Source organism: Eschrichtius robustus, chromosome 10, assembly GCF_028021215.1.
Source record: "Eschrichtius robustus isolate mEscRob2 chromosome 10, mEscRob2.pri, whole genome shotgun sequence".
NCBI lineage: Eukaryota > Metazoa > Chordata > Mammalia > Artiodactyla > Eschrichtiidae > Eschrichtius > Eschrichtius robustus.
Window position 1 is genome coordinate 24,104,864 of NC_090833.1, and position 10,708 is coordinate 24,115,571.

Consider the following 10,708-nt stretch of genomic DNA (forward strand, 5'->3'; position numbering starts at 1 on the left):
CCTCAAGAAGCAGTAGAAAGCTCCTTCTAGAATACCGCGAGTCAGAGATGTTGAGGGCACTCTTCGGGGAGCAGTTGCTCATTCTCTCAGCTCTGCTTCCAGCCCTGGCCATCTCTCCGTCTTGTCTGCCTGGTTACCGTGAGAACTCTCAGAAGCTTTGCTGCAATCACAAGACAGCAGGTCTATGGCATCACCTGATCTCCTTGTCTGGAAATCTTGTTTTTGCCTATTTTTAATTTTTGTTTATATTCTGTTTTTGTATGCATGTGTGATTTTCTAATCTTGTTTTGGAAAGGCAGTGAAATTACTGGGACCTTTTTTGAACTTAGGGAACTCCGGCTGGCTCACAGTCCTATCCTGTCCTCTCTCTTTTTCTGGAGCGCCTGCACCCATCTTGTTCCGTGGTGTCCTGGGTAAGAGGGCAGATGCTAGGGCCACGCTTCCTGAATTCAAATCCCTGCTCGGTCACTTCCTACCTGTGTGGCTTAGGAAACCTGCAGAACCTCTACGTAAAATGGAATAATAATGACACCGATCGTCGATTTGTGGAGTAACTGAATGAGTTAATACAGGCAGCTTTCTTGGAACAGTGCTTGGCACATAGTAAATATCATACAGATGGTAGCTAGCAGTAATAGTAGTTTGGGTACACCTTAATTATTGCTGGGACCTTACTATATATATTTTACTGTAGTATTATTTATTATTCTTCTTCAAATTGGCTCACCTTTTCTTGCTTTAAAAAATTTCCTTTGAAAGATATATCTTAAATGGAAGCCCAGTATCACTTGCCATAAAAAGAAGGTATGTGTAAAAATGCAAAAACCACAAGACAATGTTTTTAAAGTCTAAATAAATATTCTTGCCTTTCAGGCTGTGAACCCAAGGCGTGCTTGCCCACACGCTCATGTGCTGTCTCCTAAAAAGAGAGTTAAAGTACTAGGGAGATAATATTAAAGCTATCCTAGACCCAAACTGAGAAATTCTCTACGGCATACATGGAAAAATCCACTTTCCCACCGTGTGGTTCTATGCCGTTTAATACAGACCCCATCTCCTCCTAGCCTCCTACCAAATCCCACACTTTGCAGGCCTTGATCTGGGCCATTGTGGTATATTATAGATGACAAGACATCAAGTTTATGGCCTTGTTGTCTCCAGAATCTCCCCATATGAAACTGTGCCATGTTTGCCTGCCTGTTCTGTGACTTTGGAGAACCTGGATTCTCCAGGTTTTCTCAGAAACTGTCCATGGAGGTGCTCCTCTCCGAGCTCATGAGGTCTTTCGGTGGTGCTGCAACTCCTACGAGCCAACACCTGAACCCTTGGGGCAGCCAGGAGCTCTCCTCACCTGTGTTGGGCTGCTCCTTCCCCTTCTAAGTTGGCTCGGCCCTTCCCAGCTGCAAGGTCATTGTTCTCCATGGAGAAAAGAGAGCAGCCAGCAGGCGTGGTTAGTGACAGACATCTGCCCCGATGGCAGTCCCTTCTTCCCCTCATTCTGCCTGTTCCAGCTCAGGAGAAAAGGCCCTTTCTTCCATCCAGGAGGCCTCACTTCCACCGGCTGCCCTTGCAGGTCCTGCCCCTCCTGTTTTGTCCTGATTGGAGTCCGCTCTGAACCTGAGCTCCTCCGAGGTCTCCATGTAACCCGGTGGGTTGGTTGGTTTGTTTCCCAGCCCTTTCTTCCTAATGGAACCCCTTCCGGCTGGTTCCATCGGGTTAGAGATTCCCATCTCCCATGAGTCAGAGCATTCCCTTCGTAATCCCTGGCCCTGGGAACTTACCTCTGTTGTTTATCAATGGTTGGAAACCTGTTCTCAAATCCAGGCTACGCGTTTCCTCCCTCTCCTGTTACAAACGCTCAGGTGACCTGAGCCCTTTATCCTGAGGCCCCTTATCTGGTCCTCGCCACCCCCCTGAGTTCCTCCTGATTAGGAGTCAGTCACTCCAGGCCAGCAGCTCTGTCCCCTGCTTTTTCTGAGAGATGAAGTTCTCGGCATGTCCCGTTTGCTTTCTCCCATATTCTGCATTTTGCGGAGTGAGCCTTCCCACAGGCGTATAGCTGGCGGGGTCCCCATCGCCGCCCTGTGCTGTGCTCACGTCTGTAGGTGCTGGGAGCCTTGCCCAGAGGCCAGTGGTCAGTGAGGCGCTCCTGCCACAGAATAGCTTTCATTTCTCCCTCTTTTCATTCCGACCTAAAACGTTTTCCACTGTGTTCTCCCTTCAGGTCCATGGGTTTCCTCCAAGAGGAAACAGAGGTATAGAGGTATACAGTCTTTCCATTGAAAGGGTCTTCTCCTTCCCCTCCCATCAAGGATGTTTCTTTTGGGGGAAAAATTATTTTTTACATCTATGTATGCTCCATTTCCTATATGTAGGATCTGGCACAAGTGGATTCACTCTCTGAGCCTCAGTTTACTCTTATGCAAAACAGAGATAATGATGGTATCTACCTCATAAGATTGTTTGGAGACCCAGATAAAATAATGTCCATAAAAAGCACCATTTAGTGCTTAGCATATACTGATCAAAAGACAGTAGGCGGGCTTCCCTGGTGGCGCAGTGGTTGAGAATCTGTCTGCCAATGCAGGGGACACAGGTTCGAGCCCTGGTCTGGGAAGATCCCACATGCCGCGGAGCAACTAGGCCTGTGAGCCACAGTTACTGAGCCTGCGCGTCTGGAGCCTGCGCTCCACAACAAGAGAGGCCGCGATAATGAGAGGCCCGCGCACCGCGATGAAGAGTGGTCCCCACTTGCCACAACTAGAGAAAGCCCTCGCACAGAAACGAAGACCCAACCCAGCCATAAATAAAATAAATAAATAAATAATTTAAAAAAAAAAAAAAGATAAAGATATTAAAAAAAAAAAAGACAGTAGGCATTAGGGAATCCCCTGGCAGTCCAGTGGTTAGGACTCCGAGCTTCCACTGCAGGGGGCCTGGGTTCGATCCCTGGTCAGGGAACTAAGATCCTGCCAGCCGCACAGTACGGCCAAAACTGAGGTTCAGAGAGGCGAAGTACCTTGCCCAGGATTGCAAGTTAGTGGAACTTATCAACCAGGAGGGAAACTCAGGATATGCACAAACTTCTTGCTCTTTCCGCTACACCCCCAGTGCTTAGAGATCCAAATAGACCTAAAATCTAAATTTGATCAAGGAGTAAAGAAAGTCCAGTTCTGGTCAGATTCACTGGGAGTCTCTGGAAATAGAGGTATTTGTGGCTCAGCCCTGCACGGGCTTGTCACTTCAGAGCGAAGCTTGCCATCAGCTGTCCTGTGGGCAGGACCCTTGGGAGGCTGCGGCAGACAGCTACACCCCCAAAGATAAGGAAGCAGATGCAGGCCTGCTGGGTGTTGGCTGTGCCTCGGGTTCTATGGACAGCAGTCCTTCGTGTCTTGGAGAAGCCGGGAAGTGGCCACTAACCAAAATACCCAGGTTAAAGGTTTACAAGTAAACTCTTAACGCCGCCTTTTCAGCAGCATGCTTTAATTTCACACATTCACTGTGACGTTTGAAAATAAGAATAGAAAAGCTCTTTTAAATTACGTGCGTCTGTTGGTTTATACCCCCTCTCAGCTGTAAGTAAACGTACTTTTTACCCAAGTTGATGCAGCTGTAGGCTTGGGGAGAAAATTTTTTTTGAATGAGTCAGAATTTGACTTGATGGATCTATGATGGGAGAGGCAGCTTGGCCCTGAGCTTTGCTTCGAGGCCAGGGGCAGGAGTGAGACTGCTAGGGAACAAGTTTCAGGACTTGGAAGGGGGAAGAGAAGACGGGAGGGGCCGTGGGGAGCCGCAGCAGCCCTGGACCTGGGGCAGCCCACTTAATCCTGCTGAGCTCGGGTTTCCTCCTCTGCTGTCCGGCGCGTGTCAGCTCCGTAGGAGTCGTATACGAAAGCACTGGTGGGGCCTGTGGCAGCGGTGGTGATAACGGCCACCGTCACCGCTGACCCGCCCCCCCGCAGTGAGCCTGGCACTGCACACCATTCTCTCCAGCCTCTGTCACCATCTGGGAAGCAGGTGCTGGCCTGTCTTTCAGGTGAAGAATGTGAAAATCAGAGAGGTTAAGTAGTAGCAGGTTCAAGGTCATAGGGCTCGCCGTGGAGGAGAAAATGATCGTAGCAGACGTCTTTCTGGCTCCCAGATGTGTGCTCTTAGCGGCTGTGCCTTGAGGAGTTCCACCTCAAGGGGGTGAGGAGTGGACGCCGAAGGAGGGATGAGGTAGAAAGGGGTGTTGAGAGCAGAGAAGGGGCCGAGGGACGGGGGTGTCGGGTAGAGGTCGCTCCGAAGTCGAGGCCCCATGTCGGAGGCTCTCCTGTTTCTCCAGCAGTTGGACCCTGGTGATGAAGAAGAAAAGTCTGTGTGCTCAAATTCCAGCTCCAGCTGGAGTGAGAGCTGTGGCCTGGCCCCCGGCGGGTTGACCGCTCCACCCCTCCCCAGCTCCCCAGAGGAGGAAGGGAGGTTCCCCGCCCACCCTCAGAAAACAGACGCAGCACAGAGTGGCCTCGCCTGTGTCTCTCTTCTCCCAGCAGCCCTCGGAGTACCTGGTGCGAGTGAGAGGGCTCTGGCCAAACATCCAACCCGTCTGCCCAGTTAACCGCCACGAGGACCACCGCACAGCCGAGCCTAACCCCTACCCGCTGGTTCCCTTGCAGACCAAATGCCACCAGTACTGGCCCTATCCTCCCGAGGTCATGGAACACGGCAGCTTTCACATCCGCTGTCAGTCAGAGGACTGCACCATCGCTTACGTGTTCCGGGAAATGCTGGTCACGAACACCGAGGTGAGCATTGCACGGGCGGCGAGTGGTCCAGGGGAGGGCACGGGTTAGAGGCAGGTGCTGAATCAGCGTCCACCGTGGGCCCAGGTAGCGCTCTACTTCCAGGTCAGTCTGTGTTTTCACCTGGTGGGCATTTCAGTAGATGTATAGACTGCCTGGAAGAGAGCCAGCACCTGTGTCCACAGCAGCATATGTCACAGTAGGCGACAGGTGGAAGCAGCCCAAGTGTCCACTGACAGATAAATGGATAAACAGAATGTAGTGTATTCATACAATGGAATCCTAGTCTCCCTTTACAAAGAAGGAAGTTCTGACACATGCTACCGCATGGTTGAACCTCGAAGACATTATGCTGAGTGGAAGAAGCCAGACCCAAAAGGTCAGATACTGCGGGACTTCTCTTGTGTGAGGTACCTGGAGTAGTCAGTTCACAGAGACGGAAAGGAGGATGGTGGTTGCCAGGGCTGCATGGCTGAGGAATGAAGTTAGTGTTTAACGGGCACAGTGTTTCAGCTTGGGAAGATGAAAAGGCTCTGGAAAGAATTGTACTTAATGCCACTGAACTGTACACTTAATAATGTTTAACATGGTAAACTTCTTGTTACGTGTATTTTGACCATAAAAAAAAGAGCCAACGTGGGTGACCCTAATAGTAAGTGCTATAGGAGCAAACGGGAAGCGATCACTGTGGGCAGAAGTGGTGGAGGAGACATCGAGCAGGAGGTGGCCCCAGCGGAACCCTCGAGAGTGGGTGTTTGGGAGCGTATGGAAGGCGGGTGGGCAGGAGTTGGCAGTGGCCATGGCAGGCTGGTACCCAGTGGCAGAAGAGTGTCCGGAGATAGGAGCTCCCTGGCTGGAGGCCGGAGCAGGGCCAGGGTCCTCCTTTCCGCCTGCCCACCGTCCAGGTAACTCAGCGAGGCCACTCTGTCTCTTCGCAGACCGGAGAGGAGCACCCAGTGACCCATCTCCAGTACGTGGCATGGCCAGACCACGGCGTTCCCGATGACTCCTCGGACTTCCTGGAATTTGTAAACTACGTGAGGTCCCTGAGAGTGGAAGGTGAACCCGTCCTAGTTCACTGCAGGTACTATGGCTTGTTGGCTTTATTTTTTTAATACTCATACTCCTTGGGAGAGGCCTGGAGAAAGTTGGCAGGCATCAAGCCCACCTAAATCCCACAAGATATGCTTTTTACAAAGCTCTATTTGCTTTCTTTCTTCACAATGTCAAAAGATTTGGACAGACTTCTGATTGCAGCGCAGAACTGGAGAACAAACTCCCTCCCTCATCTTTCCCCCTGTTCCCAGCTGACTGACCTCACAGTAGATGCGCATAAGATGGGGGGGTGGACTTTGCACGGAAAGGTGGGTTTCTTCCCATTGGTTTTTAAGCCCCCAGTCTGTTCAAGGGCACACCTTGAGTGTGTGTTTTGTGTTCTTTGAAGGTCAGAGGAGGAAAGCTCCATCTGAGTAAACGTGGGAACTGGCGAGGAGCTGAGCTGGGCTGTGCAGAAATGCTGTCTGAGCAAATCCCGTCTCTGCTCCTTTCCCCCCAGTGCTGGGATAGGTCGAACCGGTGTGTTGGTCACCATGGAAACATCCATGTGCCTAATCGAGAGGAACCTGCCCGTTTACCCACTGGATATTGTTCGGAAAATGCGAGACCAGCGCGCCATGATGGTGCAGACATCAGTGAGTAGAAATGCAATAATAAAAATACTAACGATGGCCAGGCCTGCACGAAGGGCTTTGCAGGTCGAGAGACCAAGGCTCCAAGGGACCGAGTCACTTGCCCACGGTCACAGAGCTTGTCAGGGGCTGAGCGGTTCCAACACCCACCCCATCCGAGTTCTGCCTCTCGCTACCCTCCACTTCTGCTGCCTCACGGTTTGTTTCCTGCCAGCCGCTTGGCCAGGGAGCAGCCCTGGTTGCACTCTGCATTGTCAAGCCACTGACCCATCATGTGTCTGTCCATCAGAAGTAAGCAAGGTCACCTGAGGGTTTCACCCCACCCTCCTGTTCCTGGGTGAGCCTTTTGGCTCAGCAGATGTCTCGCATGGCCCTACTCGCTCCTCTTCTGGGCTCTCTCCCACGTACGTCACGCCTGGGTACCTGGCACTGCAAGTGTCCACAAGAGGAAATATTGTGGCTTCCCCCAGAGCTACAACAGGGGCAGTGGGGTGGCATGGAAAGTTCATGATTCACACTCCCCCACATACTGGGCAACCTTTGAATAGTGCCTTAACCTCTCTCTAAGCCTCAGTTTCCCCATCTGCAAAATAAGGACTATCCCATATTCATTCATTCATCCATTCAACAGATAATTGCACAAGCAGGAGAGACCTGAGCTTATATCTAGTAGAACTGGATCAGTTGACTATAAATCTCAGCAGCAGTGGGAGAAGTCCAAAGGGAGTCTAAGAACTCGGGAAGAGTATCAAAAGCTGACTTTGGAAAGTCAAGGCTTTCTGGAGGAATGGCCTCCGAGGCCACACCCCCCGATGGATGAGGAGAAGTTAGCAAAGAAGGGAGTGGGACTTGCCCTCAGCTCTGTGTCCTCACGGACGCATGGACCAAGCTCATAAGATTTCTCTAACAATGGTGAGCTCTTGTTTTAAATTCATGTGCACCCAGGAAACCTGGTTAAGAAAAAAAAAATCAGGTTCTCTGCCCTGTTTTGTGGTATGGAAGACCTCATTGCTAGTTAAAGAATGTTTCAAGTGCATCTTCTGGGCACATTTTCCTAGCTGGTGCAGCTCAGTCTGAATGCTTTCCTGTCACCCAGGACACATCAGTAAAATAAGTCTCTTAGGTGTTTGATAATATAAAGAACCTTACCCTGTAGAGCGGCTTTCGGTGGCTTTCCTTTGGAAGACAAAATCCAGACTCCTTATCTCAGTGCAAGGCCTTCCGCAGCCAGGTCCCAGCCCACCCATGCCACCTCCCTACCAGCCCCGCTACCGCCAGCTGTCCTGGGCCGGGAACGTGAGCCCTGGCTATGCTCCTCTGAATGGGCCGTCCTTTCATTTCAACGTACACTGGTATGTACATTGGAACGGCCACCCTGCAGCAACCTGTGTCCCTCCCTGACTCCCCGAGACTGCTGGTCCCTCCCTCTGCCGTGTTTCCATGCCACATTGCCCATCCCTCATCACCTAGTGAGCTCACAGGTAGGTGTGTCTTCTCCATACCGTGTCCCTGATGTAGCCCAGGGCCTGGCTCGGCCGGAGCTGGAGCTCAGGGTGTTTATGAGTGAGGTGAAAGAATAACTGTGTCTGTGGTCTGATGCAGCATTTGTGGAGCTGCTGGCCAGCTTGACGGCTTTCTTTTCCTTTCCAGAGCCAGTATAAGTTTGTGTGTGAAGCGATTCTTCGTGTTTATGAAGAAGGCTTAGTCCAAATGCTGGATCCCAGTTAAGACGACTGTGAAGACGTTCATTCCTCTTTCCCAAGGGCGTCCTCCTTCTCTCTGGAAGCAGCAAGAGGAATTTGTAGGCTGTGGGAAAGGAATGAGCATATTTGAACCCAGGCACTTTAAATATCTATTAAAAGAAAAAGGTATCGTGTACATAGGAACTGTGTAGATAACGCATGCGGTTATAGCATCATTTAGGCCCGCACCTCCTCCGGAGAGAAATAAGCAGAAGGGGATCTCAGTTTGGGGCCTGTCCTAATGCCTCCCTCCTTCTCCGTCTCCATATTCCTGTAAACCATCCTTGGGCAATTGAGAGGGGATGCCAGCAGCCCTGTTGACCTCCCAGAAACGAGATGGTGTGGCTGTTGAGAGTTGCTTGGATGAGTTGTGTGTATACGTGTATAGGACTAAGGGCTGAGCTTTCCGTGTGTCTGGGCGGAGCTGGAACAGTCAGTGTTCACCTGCCCTGATGCTAATGAGAAACCCCATGAATGTACTGAACGGCAGCGGGTGGGGTGTCAGGCCGAGGGGCAAGCGGTGCCTTTTCTGCCCTCCCTTCCTTGGTCCCATCTCCCTGCCACTTCCAATATTGACGTTTCTGAGAATTGTGTCCAAATGCCCTGCCTTCTCCCTGCACTAGTGACCCTCCTCAGGTTCACACCAGTGCCTGAATCGGGCAGTGCAGGTTTCGGGTGAGTTTTCAGTTGAGACTCTGAGAACAAGGACTCCCAGTGTTGTCCCACGTGTTCGTTTTTGGAGCAGGTGCCTCTTGCCTCTGCCTTCCTCTTGCTGTACACTCAGCACCCAGGACTGGAATCATCCACTACTGAATCTAAGACATGGATTGCTGCTACTTCGAGCTATTACACTTGAAACATTACAATTTTCCTGAGGGGAGATGGGATATCACCTAAATATATTCAGAATCTTTGGCCCTTCTGAGAAAAGATCGAGTCGTTGAGCCATGGGAAACCCAGCTTCTAGAGGGTTGCCTGTGGAGGTGTGTGTGTGTCTGTGGGTTGTGTGTGCTCCCACGGGTGAGTGTTTCTCGGGATTCCTAACTTGATTCAAATTACAGTTGAGTTTATATAAAGAATGAGTCTCTGTATAGAAGAACAAATGTGTGCATTCACTCTTAGTTACAATGGTCTTCGTTTCATTTCAAAGGAGAGGATCAGACTATCTGAATATAAACACAATTTGATGTTAATTTATTCTAAGTACACCATGATTTTGATTGTCCTAAAGAATTCTGCCTTTGTTAATACTATGTTAATTTTTTTTTAAATTTGTGACAGGATTGTAGCAAATTATTATTTAAGGAAAATAAATTACGTAAACATTCTAAAGTGGTATTTTGAAATAGTGGTTTTATGTATCCGGAAGAAACAGCTAAGTATCCAATTTCTTAATGGGATTTGTAGAAAAAGGATGGTTTCATGTTATAGTGCACTGAAATGAGGCCATTTTGATGTGTAGCAAACTGGACTAGTTGAGTAGTTTCCTGATCACAAACTGGGTAAAGACCTTTACGGTAGGGGCCAGGTTTCTAAAGGTTGTCTCCAGACTGAGCATATTTACCGCATTCTTTACATCTTTTCCCCACCGATGTTTTACTGTTAAATGGCCGGAGTGGAGGAAGGTGTTGCGTGCCGTGTCGTGAGCCATACTGTGCGACAGGAGACACTGAAGCCCCATCCTTGTCAGCATAATGCCAGGCTAGCAGAGTGTAGCAGCAGAGTTTGGAGCTAAGGGGTACAGGATTTGGTTTCTGATTCCACTCAACAGTTAGCCCTCGGCCTAGTCACTTATGAGCTTTACCTCCATTTTCTCATCTGTAAAATAGGAGAAATAAATAATACTGAGGACTTTGGGTTGAATATGAGGATTGAATAAGATGATGCTATTAAAGTTTTCATCAGCTGGAATCTGACACTGCTCTGGATGAATTACTCTGAAAAGTTAATTTATCAGTGACTAGCCCCCGAATCCATGAAACAGAAGTAGAATCAGCTGGGGTTTTGTAAGAGAAAATCGCTTTTCTTCTCAAGAGAACCAAGGGCACAAAGGAGTATCATACAAGTACTTCTGGACTCAGAAAATTCGATCAGCCAGGCACCAAAAAAGAGGGAAAGCTGAAGTAAATTTAAATGCCATCAGGATATTGAGCAAATCATTGCCTTTTGATAAAAAGGCATCATCACCCTGTGTGTAAAAAGCTTGTGAAGTCTAAATGAGTTTGGAGATTTATGTTTTATTATATTTTTAAGAAACAAATTGTTTCATATGGTTGAGGAAATGCTGCCATTATTTTACATCAATTTCCAAAAAGCTTACCGAAGGTTGCAACCAGCCTTTTTCTGCCACTGTGCAGGCCAGTAGTTCAGACTCAGCAGATGTTACCAGGAACAAAATCCATGAAATCCTGGGGAAGAACAAGACAAGAGAGTTATCGAAAGGAATAAAATATGCAAGTAGATACTACAGATGCTACTGATTAATTTGTGGAGTTCAAGA

The 10,708-nt window shown here is 49.3% G+C and overlaps 1 protein-coding gene across 3 annotated transcripts in view; it reads left to right on the plus strand.

Annotated features, from left to right (window-relative positions):
• Positions 1-10,429, plus strand: part of PTPN3 (protein tyrosine phosphatase non-receptor type 3) — a 109,251-nt gene extending 98,822 nt beyond the window's left edge. For all 3 annotated transcript variants that reach the window (XM_068552088.1, XM_068552090.1, XM_068552089.1), the window contains 4 exons: positions 4,653-4,781; positions 5,717-5,862; positions 6,334-6,469; positions 8,117-10,429. In XM_068552088.1, coding sequence (XP_068408189.1) covers positions 4,653-4,781; positions 5,717-5,862; positions 6,334-6,469; positions 8,117-8,194 — 489 coding nt within the window. In that variant the 3' untranslated portion in view covers positions 8,195-10,429. The remainder of the gene's footprint in view (positions 1-4,652; positions 4,782-5,716; positions 5,863-6,333; positions 6,470-8,116) is intronic.
• Positions 10,430-10,708: the final 279 nt, after the last annotated feature.